Source organism: Camellia sinensis, chromosome 14 (assembly GCF_055761805.1).
Source record: "Camellia sinensis isolate YWXY chromosome 14, ASM5576180v1, whole genome shotgun sequence".
Classification (NCBI taxonomy): Eukaryota; Viridiplantae; Streptophyta; class Magnoliopsida; order Ericales; family Theaceae; genus Camellia; species Camellia sinensis.
Window position 1 is genome coordinate 140,231,616 of NC_138974.1, and position 18,964 is coordinate 140,250,579.

The 18,964-nt window shown below is 44.6% G+C and overlaps 1 protein-coding gene across 1 annotated transcript; it reads right to left on the bottom strand.

Annotated features, from left to right (window-relative positions):
* Positions 1-1,691: 1,691 nt before the first annotated feature.
* Positions 1,692-2,420, bottom strand: LOC145806687 (uncharacterized). The gene is made up of 2 exons (XM_082904263.1): positions 2,331-2,420; positions 1,692-2,121 (listed from the first exon to the last, which is right to left on the bottom strand). Exons 1-2 carry the CDS (start codon positions 2,412-2,414, stop codon positions 1,699-1,701), a joined length of 507 nt encoding a protein of 168 aa, XP_082760389.1. The 5' UTR covers positions 2,415-2,420; the 3' UTR covers positions 1,692-1,698.
* Positions 2,421-18,964: the final 16,544 nt, after the last annotated feature.

The window sequence follows — 18,964 nt, forward strand, 5'->3', positions numbered from 1 at the left end:
AAAGAAGTAGCCTCAAGCTGAATAGGCCGGGCAAGAGTCCACGACCTGCAACTTATCCATTAACCATACCTAGGGGAAGGATGGAAAATGAGAGAACAAAGAACAGAGAGATGTACGATGAGAGAAAAAGTAAGACAAGGGTTTTGTGAGAAAAACCGAGCCTGAGGGTCGAGTGATGTGAGCAAATATATATGTAAGGTTGGGTGGGAAACATTACCTGCAGCAGCAGTGGACTCCCATCAAACCTAGTCGCCTCCCGGCGATAGACAGAATCTAAGCCCATCAGTGTCTCGGCCAAGGTCATGGCAATACAGCTCTTTCCTTCTCTCAAGCCTTGGGCAACTTCAATCAGGCGAATGCTAGCTCCGCCGAAACCCGAGGAAAGCAGAAAGTGAGACAACAAACACAAGCAGAGGGCGTGTTGCCGAAAACCCTGCCAATAATGGTTGCTGCGGTCACCGGCGTCGGAAAAACGATGGATCAAGCCGAGGATGTCCAGTTCCCCACTGCAGATCAGAGATCGAGCATCATGCGCCGTGAGCCCACACATCCGCCCTAAAGCCTTGGCATGGCCAAAACGGAGCTGGGGCAAGATCACTTCAGAGCATTCAGACTCCATCAAAACCTGAAAATCTTCGAAAGTGGGACATACCTCTTGGCCGCCGAAGCTAAAAACGTGCGTCACTGGGTTCCAGAACCTTGCCACGGCATGGAGAAAAGGGAGATGTAGCGGAGTACGGCTCAGCGTGAATAGTGCATTCAAACCGAAACCCCAGAAGTTCAGCTTTTCCGAGCCATCTAGAGAAGAGATCCAAGATGTGAGATTTTCTGCGAGAAACGCCTCCATCTTTGTCTAAAACTAAGATGAAATGAATGTTCCCGAAGTTGAGGCTTTTATAGAAGGAAAAACACTATTCAAGGGGACACGTATCAAAAACTAGGTGGCTGCAGGAATAAGTGGCCGGCCGGCCACCTTTTCTGGCTGGCCAGCCATTCTCTTTTTCAAAACTGGCCGGCCGGCTCCCACTCTCCATAAAATTGGCCGGCCGGCTCCCAAAGGTGGCCGGCAATGCTGCAGTGTATCTCCTTGGCCCTGTTTTACTCTTCGAGGGAAAGTTTCAAGCATTTCCATGCAACGGGAGAGTCAAAGGCCTTCATCTCCCTCCGTTTCGGACGCGTTCCGGTGCCCAGATCGTCTGAAGTACACTCTGCTATTGCTGAGTTTTGTTTATCGAGTTGTTGTTTTGATTATCGAGTTGTTGTTTTGCTTATCGAGTTGTTCGTCGAGCGGACATGTTTCGTGTTTTCGAGTCATTGCTCTCTGTTTAAACAATCTTTGTTTAAGTCTTGTTTATTTACGTTGTCAACACTGTTGTTTTTGCTTATCGAGTTGTAAACTTCCTAAGGTTCTGTTATATCTTAGTAAGTTGAGTTGCTTAATTTGTTGCGTCAGTTCACCACCTGACTTGGTGATTACACAATGCACATTCCCCATTCAATTTCATTTTTGTGCGAAATAAAATGATGCGATACAATGCTAAAAGTTTAAAATACAAACACCTTTTCAAAAGCTGTTTCATTCCATCATGCTTTACAACAAACAGAGGTACAAGTTTTACAAAAAATAAAACTGCCTAATAATGTGCAAAGTGCTACAAACTACTAGCAAAAAGAAAAATAAAGTAGGAAACAGCAGCATCAATGTCCTCGGGAGCGGGAATGAGAAGCACTCCTCATCCTCTTCTGCGGGACAACCTCTGCCCCATCATCATCATCTGGGTCGGAGCTGTCATCCTCAGGATCCCCCTCAGCCTCGCCTCTGTTCCCCGAACCAAGACCGGAGCCCCCCTCCTCGGCAGATGTCTCTGATTGACGGTCGGTAGCCTCCTCCTCCTCCTCCTCATCAGGCTCCGCCTCTACAACGTGAGCCCGGCGTCTGCGGACAGGCCCTCCTCGAGCTCCTCGAAAAGGCCTAGATGGCCCGGCTCCTCGGAAAGGCCGGGATGGCCCAGCCCCCTGAAAAGGCCCGGGTGACCCAACTCCCTGAAAAGGCCCAGACGGCCCAGCTCCCCAAGGAGGCCCAGGTGGCCTGGCCTGCGGCTGACCGGACCATGAAGGCATCTGAAAACAAAGAGTTCAATTCAAATACATCAGTCCACATATATACATCAGATGCAGATAACAAGCAAAGGCTACGTGAAGTGGGTGCATATAAATACAGTGTACAAGTGGGGTGTGTGTCAGATGTGCTCTACACAAGTAGTCTATCGATGCAGTAGAAATCAGCATGTCATCAGAAGTATGATAAATGCCAGAAAACTGAAGGGTACCTGAATGCCCGCGACAGACAACTGTGCCTCCCTCCGCAGGACCATGCCCTCGAGTGTGGTCACCAGTCCAACCACCTCCTCCATGTACCCTCGCGGTGGCTGCAAAAATGAGCTCATAATCATCAGTGAATAAAAGAATGTCTAAACGTCTGAATGATGAATGAAAAAACAGTGGAGCATACCAGCAGTGAGTCAGGATCAATGGCGTATCGATCACTGGGCATCGGAGGCTCTAGCGGGATCGGAGTCGGGGAAATAGCCCCATACTGCCACGCCATCAACTCAGTGGGCATATCTGGCCATCCAGGATGAGGATAGGTCGACGGAATCGAAGGAACCGGTCTACCCCCACCTCTAGATGCACCAGCCCCGCTGGCGGAAGGGGCGTCTGCAGCCAGAGCCCGAGCCTGGCCCGAGGATGACATACCAGCAGGCCTCGTCATCGGGGTGCGAGCTCCCGTCAATGGAGGCATCAAATATATGTGACGGTAAGTGGCATAGTCCCCCTCCTCAAGATATAGTAAAGCATCACTACCCAACATGGCGCCGACTACCTCCGAGAAAGAGAGCCTGTCAGCAGTCCGCATACTGACTGGGGGTACTGCGGGAGGATCCTGAGAAAGATACCCCCATACCTGACGTAGAAAGCGTTCCCCCAGAAACCATGCCCTGCCAACCGGCCCTTCGAGCAGGACCCTATACTGGGAGGTGTCCGACCCTCTGGTATACTGAAGTCGGAGACCATCACCCAGGGACGCCCAGGGCTGCCATGTGATCTGCGGATGATAAATGCATAAACCAATCAGAAATCGGGAATATACAGAGCAAATCAAAGATGAAAATGAAAGGAACTGAAAGTTTTGAAGTACCTCCGAATGCCGCATAGTGTCAAAGTACTGTCGCAGGTAAATGAGAGTCTCTCGGGGTCTCGGCCGGTGCGGGCCCTCGAACACTAGTGAATATGGGGTCATGGGGGGCCCTGCCACCTCCAACTCTGGGGCTAATGCTGGGAAGTATACATAGACCCATAGCTGAGAAAAGCAGTGCAGAATGTAAGTACGAAATGCTGAGAGCAAAATACAGACTGTAAAAGTGCGCTGTGTGTGCGATGTACAAGTAATGAAAAGCAGAAATGTAAATCAAGGGGACAGAAAAGTACCTCCCAGGCTCTCCAGTAGCCGCCAAGTAAATCGCCCCGCCCGCGGGAGGTCGCGCTCATATAAAAGTAAAGGGTAGCCAGGCCGGCGCCACCCCAGTCAAATCTACTAACCTGTGATAGGTCGACCAGAGCGCTCAGCAGATATAACTCGACTGTGTTCCCTCTGTCGGCGAACAGGGTAGTCCCGAAGAGGAACATAAGGAAACCACGGGCGTACTGCTCCGTCTCCTCAGGAGTCTCGGGCACCATCTCCGCCCGCCGGAAGTGGGAAGAGAACCAAGTGTATCGGACTCTCCCAGAAACCCTGTCAACAGGCGAGCGAGCCCCCAATAGATACGTCCAAGCGGCCTCCCACTCGCCCATGTCCTCATCATAGGGGATGGACCAACCTCCTCTGTCCAGGCCGGTCAACACAGCGAAGTCTAGAGGCGTCATGGTCATGTCTCCAGTGGCAGAGAAATGAAAGGAGTTAGTGGTGTCCCACCATCTCTCTACCAGTGCCGCCATCAGTGTCCTCCTGGCAGGACAACGTGACAATCCAGCGCAGAAGGGCCCGAACCCTGCCAAGTCTACTAAATCTCGGACACCCTCCGGGAGCTCAGCGTACCAGTCTCGCGCGGCGGTGGAACCATACCCCCGCACGCTGCGAGAACCAACCTGCATTCAGAATGAATACATGTGTCAGAATGAAATGAATGGGCTGTGTGCCAATGGAATGTGTGGGCTGCGTGTTCACTATTCTAATCTGGGCTGCGTGTTTAGAAAATTTAAAGTTTGGGCTGCGTGTTCAACTTTCAATCAGTGTGGGCTGCGTGTTCACTATTCTAATCTGGGCTGCGTGTTCAGAAAATTTAAAGTTTGGGCTGCGTGTTCAGAAAATTAAAGTGTGGGCTGCGTGTTTACTATATCAATCTGGGCTGCGTGTTCAGAAAATTAAAGTGTGGGCTGCGTGTTCACTATCAATCTGGGCTGCGTGTTCAGAAAATTAAAGTGTGGGCTGCGTGTTCACTATATCAATCTGGGCTGCGTGTTCAGAAAATTTAAAATTTGGGCTGCGTGTTCAACTTTCAATCAGTGTGGGCTGCGTGTTCACTATTCTAATCTGGGCTGCGTGTTCAGAAAATTTAAAGTTTGGGCTGCGTGTTCACTATTCTAATCTGGGCTGCGTGTTCAGAAAATTTAAAGTTTGGGCTGCGTGTTCAACTTTCAATCAGTGTGGGCTGCGTGTTCACTATATCAATCTGGGCTGCGTGTTCAGAAAATTTAAAATTTGGGCTGCGTGTTCAACTTTCAATCAGTGTGGGCTGCGTGTTCACTATTCTAATCTGGGCTGCGTGTTCAGAAAATTTAAAGTTTGCGCTGCGTGTTCAACTTTCAATCAGTGTGGGCTGCGTGTTCACTATTCTAATCTGGACTGCGTGTTCAGAAAATTTAAAGTTTGGGCTGCGTGTTCAACTTTCAATCAGTGTGGGCTGCGTGTTCACTATATCAATCTGGGCTGCGTGTTCAGAAAATTTAAAATTTGGGCTGCGTGTTCAACTTTCAATCAGTGTGGGCTGCGTGTTCACTATTCTAATCTGGGCTGCGTGTTCAGAAAATTTAAAGTTTGGGCTGCGTGTTCAACTTTCAATCAGTGTGGGCTGCTGTTCACTATTTCTAATCTGGGCTGCGTGTTCAGAAAATTTGAAGTTTGGGCTGCGTGTTCAACTTTCAATCAGTGTGGGCTGCGTGTTCACTATTCTAATCTGGGTTGCGTGTTCAGAAAATTTGAAGTTTGGGCTGCGTGTTCAACTTTCAATCAGTGTGGGCTGCGTGTTCACTATTCTAATCTGGGCTGCGTGTTTAGAAAATTTGAAGTTTGGGCTGCGTGTTCAACTTTCAATCAGTGTGGGCTGCGTGTTCACTATTCTAATCTGGGCTGAGTGTTCAGAAAATTTAAAGTTTGGGCTGCGTGTTCAACTTTCAATCAGTGTGGGCTGCGTGTTCACTATTCTAATCTGGGCTGTCTGTTCAGAAAATTTAAAGTGTGGGCCGTGTGTTCACTTTCGAATTCGGGCTGTGTGTTCGACAAATCAGTGTTTGAGCCATGTGTTCATTTCTTAACTAGTGTACTGTGCGTTCGCAATTAATTAATAAGCCGAGTGTTCAGAAATTCGAGTGTTTAAAACCACATGTTCAGGATGCAAGCAAAGTACCATGTCATAAGCTAAACTGCGTGTTCAAGCATGGCAAAGGTGCGAAATGTACGAAAAATGCAGAAAACGAGGTAAATACCTCTCGGGCCTCATGAGAGAGGTGATGCTCTGGCTCTCGGAGAAGCAGATCCCCAGGTGCTCGCTCGTCAAAGCTAGTGAAGTGACGGAAAACGGCACGCGGAAGGACATGTGCTGGCGGATTGTACCTCCCAGGAATAAAAGGTCGGGTCCTCGGGGGCAAAGTCATGGGATCAAAATCGTCCCCGGCACCCGGAAAACCTTCGCCGTGGGGAGAATTACCCGCCATTTTCAAAGAATCTGCAAAATGAGCAAAAATGAGCGAAAATGAGCCAAAATTGGAAAAAGTCAACAAAAGTCAACTCTCGGGAAATGAAAAAGTCAACAAAAGTCAACTCCCGAGAAAATCTTCCAAATATTGAGACAAACTTACCTCAAGTGGCGAAAATGAGAAAAGAAGCTCCGAAACCGAAATTTAATCGCTTCAAAGTGCTTGAAACTGAATATTTTTGCGGAAACAATTTGCGTGGGGCGTTGGAAAACACGTATGGAACTCAGATCTGGAGAAGAAAGTGTTGTAGGAGGCAAGAGAGGAGAAGATCTCGGCTGCATTATATAGGCTCCAAGTCATGGGATAAAGAAGCATGAAGAAAGGAGGTGAAAAGACCAAAATGCCCTCGGATTTGGGCATATGGCCGGCCGGCCACCTTTTCTAGCCGGCCAGCCATTTCCTTTTTGGAAAACCGGCCGGCCAGCCATTTCCTTTTTGGAAACCGGTTGGCCACCTCCTATCACTCATAAAACTGGCCGGCCATGTCCCTCAAAGGCTCACCTAGCTCCCTGCAAATTTTGAGGAAGATTGGAGTTCCCGGGACCTGAAAAAGTTCAAGAAAAGTACACTTCCGGTCGCGAAATTGCTCCGCCGGAACTTCAGCTTCAAGATCTGACATGTGTCTCATCATCATTCATCAAAATCAAAGTGTATCCTTTTTGAATGAGTTGTAGCCTTTCCAGGAAGTAAATCGGAGGTCGTGATCGAGTCGCCTTCGCCGAAACACGTATTTCCGTACTCGTTACTTCATGACAAACGGGCACCCAGATTCATGCTCGTTTCGCACTATCATGCACATAACTTGCATTCTCATGAGCATACTTACATTTTTATGCACATTTCTTGATATTGGCATACCTCTATGCTTGAGCATGCGTTGTCACGCATGTTCCACTCTTGCATTGCGATGCATTCACTCACCGGCACTGCGTGTGTCAAACTTCCAGAATCACATTGAATATATGTTGGTAGTATATTGTACTTGTTGCAATTTCTCTCTTTTGCAGGCACGATATTGTATGTACGGTTCAATTGAGGCTGGTGCGACCAGACGAATCGCGCAGGTATCGTATCTTCTCCGTGTGAGACGTGGCGAGGATTGAATAATTCTCCGCATTCTTAACTGCATGAAATGTAGTTGTTGCTTTGCATTCTTGCTTAAAACTGTTGCATCTTTTTGCGAATACTTGCTTCATTATAGCTTGCTGCATTTGCATGATCATTGAGTTATGTTCGGCTTCTTGCATATCGCTTTGCATCTTGCCCCCCCTGCCTGCGGGCATGCCTGCGGGCACATCTCTGTTTATCTCGTATGTTTGTCTAAGTCTTCGGCCTTGTCAAAAATGGGTCGTCTCTGGGCTTTGACATTCACTCCCGTCACTTCTGACTTCCGAGTTCTGTCAAAGAGGGGCAACTGTAGACACCCCATTTTTGACCGACCTTAAGACTCAGACGTCACTGATTGAGCGCTTGGTGATGTTGCATAATGCGCTCGTTCAGAAGTTTCAGAGTTGCGGCCGTGAGCCCTGCCTCCGGACTTCCGAACCCTCTTTTGTGCTTTGCCTCGGTTTGCGAACCAGGCTCGGTTTTCTTTTTTTCTTTTCCTGAGGGGAGGGAGAGGTCCCTTAGACCATCTCTCAGTGGCCGTGGGCTACATTTGGTGGCCGTAGGCCATTTTGCCCATTTCGGAGTCCGGTTTTCGGTTCTTCGGGACCGTTGGCCATGTGCCCTGGTTCGGGACCGCTTAACCATCTCCATTTGCTCTGATTTTTGGTATACATCTTATTTTCTCCCTTTTGAGGGACACTGGGGTCTGAGAAACCCACTTCGTGGCCGAATTCCACTTTCGGTGCTTAACAGCCCATTTTCGGGACCCCGAACTGCGCGTTTTGGCCCCCGAACTTTCGTTTTGCAACGGTTTTCGTTCATTCTTGGCAGGTACCTCTGTTTTATCACCGGGAAGGTCACTGAAGGATGGGAGGCCAGTAATTGTTGCAGCAACCAGTTATATATCCTCCGACGCCCTCCGACGCCCGTTTTTCACACTTCCGGGCTAATGTTGAACACCTTGGGCCCACATTCTTGAACTTTGAACCACATATTTGTGATGTACACACATGGGAGGACCCTAAAAGTTGGTGGCCGGCCAGTAATTCCACCTGACCCTTTTGAACCCCTCTTTCCGAGCTAATGTTGAACACCCTTGAGCCACTTTCTTGGACTTTTAACCACAGGGTTGTGTTGTACACACATGGGAGGACACCATCATGTGGTGGCCGGCCACTAAACCAGCTTGACCCTTTTGACCCCTAGCCGGCCGGCTAGGGGATGTGGCCGGCCGGCCACCTGCAGCAAAAATACCTGGCCGGCCATGATCCTCACACTGTTCACTTTACAGCTGTATGGCTTTATCCCCCAGAAAATATCTATATCCGGGGGATATTTTGTGGGGGAAAGTTGGCCTCCTTTTCCCCCACCTTTACACCCCCTTTTTGGTCCTTATAACCAGCAAGCCATATTACATTTAGGGGTTAGAAAAAATTGTCTTCAAGCCTCAATACACATATCTCCCCCCATCCTTCTCATTTTCCTAAAAATCCTTAAGTCCTACACCTTGTTTTCTTCATCACCACCAAGCTCTACCACCACCACTCCATTTCAGCAGCAAGGGGAAGAATTCCAGCAGCTTAGAGTCATCAAAATTGGTCCAAGAAGCAACAAAAGACTTGTCTCCAAGGGTGAGTTGCCATTTCCTCTTTTTTGAGTTTTTCTTTGCAATATTTCTTAGCCTCTCCTTCTTATACATTTGAGCTCCGACCAAAACTGAAAGTACCTTTTTTATGAGCTCATTTTCATGTCTCATTAAGGGCTCAACCATGTTTGAGCCCTCCATCTTGCACTTGCTTCATTATCCCTCTAAAAAGTCATTTTCTTGCATGATATTTTTAGCTTGTGTGTGATTTGTTTTGGAGCATGTTGTAAACTGATAATAGGCTTATTTTGAGCCCCTCTTCAACATTGAAGAAGGGCTCAACACTGTTTGGGACTTCTATGTTGTACTTCCCTTTATATCCTCTTTTTGGTCCCATTTTTGTATGCCTTGGCAGCCCCTGATGTTGCTGTTTTTGGACCTTGGTCCGAACTAAAAGTGGCTTTATTTTGATCTCCTGAACATGTTTTATTAAGGGTATTTTCTTGTTTGGTGATTTTTTTGTATACCTCATGTTATAGCCACTTTTGAGCCTCATTTTTGCATTGCATTTCTAATATATTTTTATACTGTTTTTGGGGCTGGCATAAACTGTAAATAGTCCTATTTTGGGTCCCTCTTCAACATTGTTGAAGGACCCTAACCTGTTTGGGGCCAGAAGCTATGAGTTTCTCTTTAATCTCATGTTTAGGGCCATTTCTTGCATGCTAGTTTTTCCCTATCTTGGTTTTCTATTTGGCCATGTTTTGTACTAGTAAAATGCTTATTTTTGGGCTGCCTTGCTTCTGTCTTTACATTCCATGTACCAATTTTGCATGTTTGGTATAGCTATAGGCCATTTCGGGTGCCAAAATTCGTGTTTCGGGACTATTCCGTGCATCGGGTGTACTTTCGCCTCGTTTCGGGGCTGTTTTACCCCATTTTTCATTGCTGAAAATCCATTAGCATGCTTATATGCCATTTTAGCCATATTGCATTGCATATGCCATTGCCTCGGTTTGCGTGCCCGTGTGCACGCATTTTGAGGCACTTCATTTTCATCCATCGGCATCCTATGTGAGTGTGGCTGAGGCTCTCTCATGTTGGTATAAGCCCATATCATGTTTTCATGTCATTTGCATCGCGTATGCCATCGCCTCGGTTTGCGTGCCCGGCGCACGCATTTCGAGGCACTTCATTTTCATCCATCGGCATCCTATGTGAGTGTGGCTGAGGCTCTCTCATGTTGGTATAATCCCATATCATGTTTTCATGTCATTTGCATCGCGTATGCCATCGCCTCGGTTTGTGTGCCCGTGCGCACGCATTTCGAGGCACTTCATTTTCATCCATCGGCATCCTATGTGAGTGTGGCTGAGGCTCTCTCGTGTTGGTATAAGCCCATATCATGTTTTCATGTCATTTGCATCGTGTATGCCATCGCCTCGATTTGCGTGCCCGTGTGCACGCATTTCGAGGCACTTCATTTTCATCCATCGGCATCCTATGTGAGTGTGGCTGAGGCTCTCTCATGTTGGTATAAGCCCATATCATGTTTTCATGTCATTTGCATTGCGTATGCCATCGCCTCGGTTTGCGTGCCCGTGTGCACGCATTTCGAGGCACTTCATTTTCATCCATCGGCATCCTATGTGAGTGTGGCTGAGGCTCTCTCATGTTGGTATAAGCCCATATCATGTTTTCATGTCATTTGCATTGCGTATGCCATTGCCTCGGTTTGCGTGCCCGTGTGCACGCATTTCGAGGCATCTCATTTTTACAACATAGTGCATACTAGGTTGTACCTTAGATCGCATTCTGTCATTTTCTCGGTTTGCGTGCCCGTGTGCACGCATTTCGAGGCATCTCATTTTCATAGCATTGCGTATGTTAGGATTGTATCTTAGTTGCATTCATGCATATCATGCATATTGCATTGTGTCCGGAATAGGAGTTAGCCCGGGCACGGGAAACGAGGTGCGTTTCGTACTCCGAGTGACGAAACGCGTCTCAATTCCCCAGTCACCGACACTCCGGATTATCCATGATGGAGTTAGGTTTTAGCTGTGTTTCATGTGCATTCATCCTATATTGAACTATGCATTTTGACTCCTCAGCCATCATGCCTCGGTATGCGTGATTGGTGGCACGAGGATCAAGGCATGCATATATTTGTGAAATACATTGCTATGCCCCTTTCCTGCTCTCTGTTGCAGCAAAATGAAGAATCAACAACTTTTCGGAGCTCGGCACGCTTTCCAAGAATAACTGCTAAACAGAGGCTAATTGGGGCATCCCGGTGGATTTCCGCGCAAGACAACCCGGACATGCATCATCCATCAGAAGCAAGGCAGTCCCTGTCTTGCACGCCAGTTTTATTAATCTTTCTTAGTTAATCTGTTAATTAATTAGGAATTTGTATATTATTCGGACTGTAATATTTGGACTGTAATATTCTTTTATTCAGGACTGTATATTTATTTGGACCCTCTGCGCGAGGGCATAACTGTAATAAGTGTGCGTGTGTGTGTTGTATGTCTTCCGACCCCACGTCTTTCTCCCTTTTATTTATCCGCTTATGATGGTTAGATTAGGGCATATTTCAATTAGCATACAGTATGATAGCATGTTTGCATCATTCGTCTGTTTTGCATGCCCCGGGCTCGGCGCATCATACTAACTGCATTGTACTTTCAATTCCAAATTGAATACATGATAGTTGTAGCATTCCGTATACCATCTTAGAATAGCCGAGCTTGCTATAATTGCATTTTTGCATGTGTTGCATTAGGCATTTCTGTATACTTAGGATTCATGCATGATTTCTAATAAGTTTTTGTTTTGGCTTGGAGTACTCGGTGAGTTTTATGCTTTAGCATCCTTGCATGCGTGTGAGTGACTGCCATGAATAGCATGCTTACCATGAGGCTAATTGCTTATGTGATATAACTGCCTGAATGCCTGTGGGTGAAGGTTGGATTATTTAAATCGGAACAAATCATTGACTGTGAGTTTTAAGCCCACTAGATAGTGGCAAAACCATCTTTTCTAAGCCCACCCGAGGGTGGCAAAATTTGCATTCTTTAGCCTACTTGCGAGTAGCAAACCACCTTTCAAACAAGCGAACATGAGATGTTTTGTTCCAATCCAGGCGACCTGGTCTATACTTATATGCTGTGCGCATCACATAGTAACCTAGGCTAATAACCGGAATAAGAACTCACAATGTTTTCAAAAATAGATATCATGGTTAGTAGAGGCCGATCTTTGATCGGGCGAGCGGGGGTGCTCACGAAGTGACCTTCCCCAATCGTACCCAAGTTCCCGAGCCGAGGCAACTTTGGTGATGACGGACACGTGGCCTTTTGGCACCGAGTCAGGGTTTCCTAAATTTCCCAAAATAAAATATTTAGGTGGCGACTCTGTATCTGGCAAAGCAGTCCATGTTTGGCACTTCTTTCAAAAATCTGTTTTCTCAAAACGATTTTCCGGATTTGGACTCTTTGGTTCAGACTTAGAACCGTGACTACAAAATCGAGTCCGAGCTGTAGCGAGGTCCCCCGCGGGCTTGTTACAGTTTCTGGCGACTCTGCTGGGGATTTAGAGAACTTGACTCGAACTCATGATATCTGTTTTTGACTACACTTGTGTGTTTCTTTGCATTGCATTTGCATTGGTGCGCCTAGGACAGTGGCTGAGTATGAGGCCAAATTCAATGAATTGGCCAGGTTTGCGCCACATGTGATCGATACTGACTATAAGAAAGCGAGGCATTTTGAAGGTGGGCTTCGAAGCGATATTTTAGAAATGGTGAATGTCTTGAAGCTGGAAACCTATATTGGGGTGCTAGACCGGGCCATAATATCATAAGCTAACGTGGCTAGACAGGCTAAACCAACAACTAACTGGAAAGGTAGTAAAAGACAGGGCTTCTTTTCAAAGAAGAAGTTTTCAAAGAAGCAAAATATGGGCTCCTCGAGTACTTCTAATTCTTCCCGAGATACAACCCCAATGTGTAATATTTGTAGTAACATGCATCGTGGGGTTTGTTACCGTGTGTCAAGAGCTTGTTTTAAATGTGGAAGAACATGGCATATGGCTAGAGAATGTAATCAGAACAGTGGGAAGATAGCTGTTAGTTCCACTGCATCGATCCCAAAACCGAGAAATACTATGAGATCTACTACCACCGGAGATACCGTGAGGCAAGGGAGAGTTTCCACGCTTGTTCCGGCCGATACACGGAATGCTAACGCAGTTGTCTCGGGTACTATTTCTATATGTAATCAGGATGCTTTTGTGTTAATTGACTCCGGATCAACACACTCTTTCGTAACATGTGCATTTGCATCTAGACTGAGTAAACCTCTAGAATGATTGTCATATCTGCTATGTGTATCTACTCCATCCGGGGAATCTGTATTGTGTGAATCTATATACCGATTTTGTGACATGCGTATTGAGGATGCTGTCCTATATGTAGATTTGTTGCCCTTGAACTTTAGGCACTCTGATAGAATTCTGGGCATGGATTGGTTAACTAAATATTGTGCCACCATTGATTGTGTGACAAAACGGGTTGTGTTTAGACCACCAGAACAGGAAGAAATTGTGTTTGTGGGTAATGGGGTAGTACCCCCACCTTATTTAATATCTGCAATAAAGGCATGTAAACTGATCAGGAAAGGGTGCCAGGGTTATTTGTGTTATGTGTTGTCTGAACAATCTGTGAATGTTGAGTTGAACAGTATCCCTATTGTTAGACAATTTCCAAATGTGTTTCCAAATGAATTAGCAGGGGAATTGGTGGACAGGAAGATAGAGTTTACGATTGAAATTATACCAAGCACCCAGCCTATTTCTAAAACTCCCTAGAGAATGGCTACTGCTGAAATGAAAGAACTGAAAGAACAGTTGCAAGACCTGCTTGACAAAGGGTTTATCCGACCTAGCACTTTACCATGGGGTGCACCAGTGTTGTTTGTAAAAAAAAAAAAGATAGAACCTTGCATTTGTGTATCGACTATCGAGAATTGAACAAGGTAACAATAAAGAATAAATATCCCCTACCTCGTATTGACGACTTGTTTGACCAGTTGCAGGAATCACAAGTATTTTCCAAGATTGATTTGAGATCCGAGTATCATCAGTTGAAAGTGAAAGCAGAAGATGTTGAGAAAATCGCGTTTCAAACGAGGTATGGCCATTATGAATTTCTTGTTATGCCATTTGGGGTAACTAATGCTCCGGTAGCGTTTATGGACTTAATGAACCAAATTTTTAAAACCTACCTTGATGAATTTGTTATGGTTTTTATTGATGACATTCTGATATACTCCAAGAATAGACTTGAACATGAACAACATCTGAGGACTGTGTTACGGATACTTAGAGAAAAGAAGTTATTTGCTAAACTAAAGAAGTGTGAATTTTGGTTGGATGAAGTTATCTTTTTAGGGCATGTGATTAACAAGGAAGGAATTTCAGTGGACCCACAGAAGATAGAGGCAATTGTAAATTGGCCTATACCGGCAAATGTGACGGAGGTCTGCAGTTTCATAGGCTTAGCTGGGTACTACAGGAGGTTTGTGAAAGACTTTTCGAAAATTGCTGTGCCTCTCACCCAACTGACACACAAAGGGCAACCATTTGAATGGAATGACGAAAGAGAATCTTCCTTTCATGAACTAAAGACAAGACTGACCACTGCACCAGTATTGACATTGCCCACAGGTATAAAAGACTTTGTAATTTTCAGTGATGCATCTTATAAAGGTTTGGGTTGTGTACTAATGCAGAATGGAAGGGTAATTGCCTACGTCTCCCGGCAGTTGAGACCACATGGGAAAAACTACCCAACACATGATTTGGAGTTGGCTGCAATTGTGTTTGCTTTAAAAATCTGGCGGCATTATTTGTATGGGGCAAAGTGTGAAGTCTACACAGATCACAAAAGTCTGAAATACTTCTTTACACAGAAAGAGTTAAATATGCGACAGAGAAGATGGCTCGAACTGATAAAAGACTATGACCTTGAGATTCAATATCACCCTGGGAAGGCTAATACAGTTGTTGATGCCTTAAGTAGAAAATCAATGGGGAATTTGGCTTGTTTGCTTACTGGATAGAAAGAGATCTTGCAAGATTTTGAGAAGTCCGAGAATGAAGTAGCATTGTGTGAATAGGGTAGACTCATAGCCGCCATTTTAGCCGAACCGGCTATTATTGATGAGATTAAACAGAAACAAAAGGAGGATGAATTCCTCAAGAAAGTGATTGATGAATTTGAGACAAGTCCGAAAGCGGAATTCAGCATTGAAAGTGAAGTGTTGAGGTTTTGAAACTGAATGTGTATCCCAGATATTCCGGAGCTAAAGAAAAGGGTTCTGGATGAAGCTCACAAGTCAGTATTTGCTATGCATCCGGGCAATAACAAAATATATTGAGATTTGAAACAAAGCTATTGGTGGCCTAAAATGAAGAAAAAAATTGCAGAATATGTGTCCAAATGCCTTTAGTGTCAGCAAGTTAAAGCTGAACATCAGAAACCAGGCGGTCTACTTCAACCCCTCCCTATTCCTGAATGAAAGTAGGAGCACGTGACTATGGATTTTGTTGTTGGTCTACATCGGACTCCATGAGGTATGGATTCTATTTGGGTTGTAGTTGATAGACTGACTAAATTTGCACACTTTCTACCTGTTAGAACTACATTTGATGCTTATAGACTGGCTACTATATATGTTGATGAGATCGTTCGTTTACACGGAGTTCCGATATCTATTGTCTCAGATAGAGATCCAAAATTTGTGTCTAGATTGTGGAAAAGTTTGCAAAGGGCTATGGGGACAGAATTGAGATTTAGTACCGCTTTCCACCCGCAGACAGATGGACAATCAGAACGGACAATACAGACTTTGGAAGATATGCTAAGGATGTATGCCTTGGATTTTCAAGGGAGTTGGGAAGACTATTTGCCACTAGCAGAGTTTGCATACAATAACAGCTTCCACTCCAACATCGGTATGGCACCATACGAGGCTTTGTATGGTAGAAGGTGTAGATCACCAATTTGTTGGACAGAAGTCAGGGATAGAGCTCTACTTGGGCCTGAAATTGTGCAAGACACTTATGAGAAGATCAAAATAATCCAACAAAGGCTCAAAATAGCTCAGGACTGACAAAAGAATTATGCAGATGTTCGAAGAAGACCTCTCGAGTATGAGGTTGGTGACCATGTGTTCATCTGTGTGACTCCAATGAAAGGCCAAGTCAGGTTTGGAAAGAAGGGTAAGTTATCGCCCCGTTACATTGGGCCGTTTCAAATTCTAGAAAGGCTTGGTCCAGTTGCTTATCGAGTCGCTTTGCCACTGGGATTTGTACAAGTCCATAATGTGTTTCATGTATCAATGTTGAGAGGTTATCTTCGAGACCCATTCCATGTGATTGATTATCACCGGATAGCTCTTGATGAAAATATGGAGTACGCCGAATGGCCGGAACGAATCACTGACCGGCAAGTGAAACAATTGAGAAGCAAGTCCATTCCAATGGTGAAAGTGGAATGGAAAGAACACTATGAGATGGATGCCACATGGGACAAAGAGGATGAGATGCGACTACGCTATCCACATTTGTTTCCCGACGAAGGTAAAATAAGTTTGAAGGACCAAACTTCCTAAAGGGGGGGAAGATTGTGATAAACTGTTCCGTATTATGCTAATTGATCTTTCTTATGAATATGATTATGTGTTTGATATGATTCTGAGTGCCATTTATATGAATATATGTGGTTTTTAATTTCTATTTGTTCACCGTAGGAAAAATCTGTTTGATTATCTGCTTTAGAATTTAAATTGGAGGCCTTATCAGCCACAGAAACTGAAATTGACTACGCCATTGTGATTAGCATAATTTTTAGAGCCTACAGTGAAATTTAATTAAAAATTGATTCGGATCAAATTAAATAGATTAAATTGATGCTATAGTGCTCAATTAATTAGTATTAATAAGTGTGATTAAGGGAGTTTGTATAAAAGGGGCCATTATACACCTATATTCATTTATTTAAGGCACAAATCAGATTTTGCTCTCTAGAGAGAGAGAGGACCGAACTTAGAGTGAAAGATGGAGCTCAAATTCAAGGTTTGATCAAGAGGCTTGAGAATCTTGAAGACACACTCAAGATTTAACTAGAATTTGTGAAGATTAAAGCTCCTAGGTGAGTAAATTCATAAGTTTAATATTGTAATTTTGTGAATTGAAGGCTTGATAGTGATCAAGAACATGAGTTGTGTTGATTTTGATGAGATTAAAGTCTATATACACATGCATGCATAGGATTATCATGAATTGGCAAGAATTGTATAATTTAACATGTGGCTTGTTAGTTATGAAAAATTGAGTTGTTGGATCATACATGCAAGCATGATTTGGATGAGTTTTATGTGTGTAAGCATCACTTGAGCCATTTGAATTGGAATTGGAGTTAAAAGATTACATGCATGCTTGATTAATGAAGACTTGGAGTTAATATGAAGTTGAGTACACATGTTTTGAAACTATGAAAAGAAGTGTTGAATAATTTGAGAATGTGACCATGATTTTGAGCAATTGGTCTCATATTGCTTGTATACTCATGATATATAGTGTATTTGCATATGTTGAACCAAAATTGTGAGTTTTGGACCCTTGGAGGTTGAGTTTGGACTTGAAGAACAGTTCTGGGAAACCCAAAATTCGGCATGTCTCCTCGAGCGGGGAGAGAGCTGCTCGAGTGTAAAATGCAAGCTCTCAGAACTTTTAAAGACATGGGTGTCCGCTCGAGCGGGGAGATTCACGCTCGAGCGGGGAGCCATGTAGTGTGACCTTCAGCTCGAGCGTCCTAATTCACGCTCGAGCGTAAAAATGAGGTAACCAGTACTTTTGTAGACCATAAGGGTCTGCTCGAGCGGCGTAACCCACGCTCGAGCGGGGACCCCTGTTTCAGAAATTTTGTAAAGGTGTTCTGTGTTTCATTTTCCGTTTTCTTTCATTTTTGAGCACTCTTAGGCATGCATTAAACATTGTAAATGAGTTAAAAGGATAAGAACGAAGCCTAAGAGGAATATATGAATTAAGAACAGATTGAATCGTTTATGACCCATATGTGTTATGCAATGTGTAGGGTCGAGCTCAAGGGTGAATCCGCCGGCAGAATACTGTGAGTAATATCTTAATAAAGATATCTGAAGTATGTTATTTGTCCAATCACTTACTTTCATACAAGTCTTGTAAGTTTGTTACATTGAATTGGGGACAAATATTTGACATGAATGATCGGGCCAAAGGCCGATCGATATGAATGATTGGGCCGAAGGTCGATTGACACGAATGATTGGGCCGAAGGCCGATCGACATGAATGATTGGGCCAAAGGCCGATTGACATGAATGATTGGGCCGAAGGCCGATCGACATGAATGATTGGGCCAAAGGCCGATTGACATGAATGATTGGGCCGAAGGCCGTTTGACGTGAATGGATGAATGAATGGGCCAAAGGCCGATGGATATATTTGATTGGGCCAAAGGCCGTTTGCCAAAGAACGAGGTGGGCCAGAGGCCGTTTGGTATGTTCGGGCTTAAATCGCCCAATGTACCAAAATAATGCACTAAATAGAATTCTACATGGGCCCAAGGCTGTTTGACATATGTGAATCTCATTTGCGTACCTTCTTTACTTGATATTATTCACTGGGCTTTCTCTCACGCTCATTCATGTCTATGTAGGTGATCCAAGGGACGCCCAAACCCAGCCTCGGTGAAATATGTGAGAAACAGTTAAAGTTTTGGAGAGTTAGCCCAAACGTCTCACGCACGAGACTTGTCTTCACCTCTTTTGTTCTTTGGATATAGTTTTGTTATATTGGCGAAAACATCGGATTACCTTTGTATATAAATCTTGGGTTTAACTGTCTTAGACTTGAATGATCCTGTATGTACAGTTTATATGTTAACTTCCCTTTTGATGTGAGTTATTAACGAATACTTATGTGAAATGTTATGATGTGCATATAAGCACAGCTCTATGGACAAAGTTTTAAATTTGCTTCCGTTTGGCCCCTTGACTCTGATGAGTTATGTCTTAATTGGTTTGAGGCCATAGATGTAACGCCCTCAAAAAAAGATAACATTTAAACCATCAATGTACACATGCATTTATACATAAAAGATCCACATTCATCTATCTATCAGAGTATTTTA

Excerpts from the sequence above, each read along its gene's own strand:
- LOC145806687 (XM_082904263.1), bottom strand. The coding sequence starts at position 2,414 with ATGGAGGAGGTGGTTGGACTGGTGACCACACTCGAGGGCATGGTCCTG. Across the intron at positions 2,122-2,330 it reads TGTCTGTCGCGGGCATTCAG|ATGCCTTCATGGTCCGGTCA; the intron begins GTACCCTTCAGT and ends CTTTGTTTTCAG.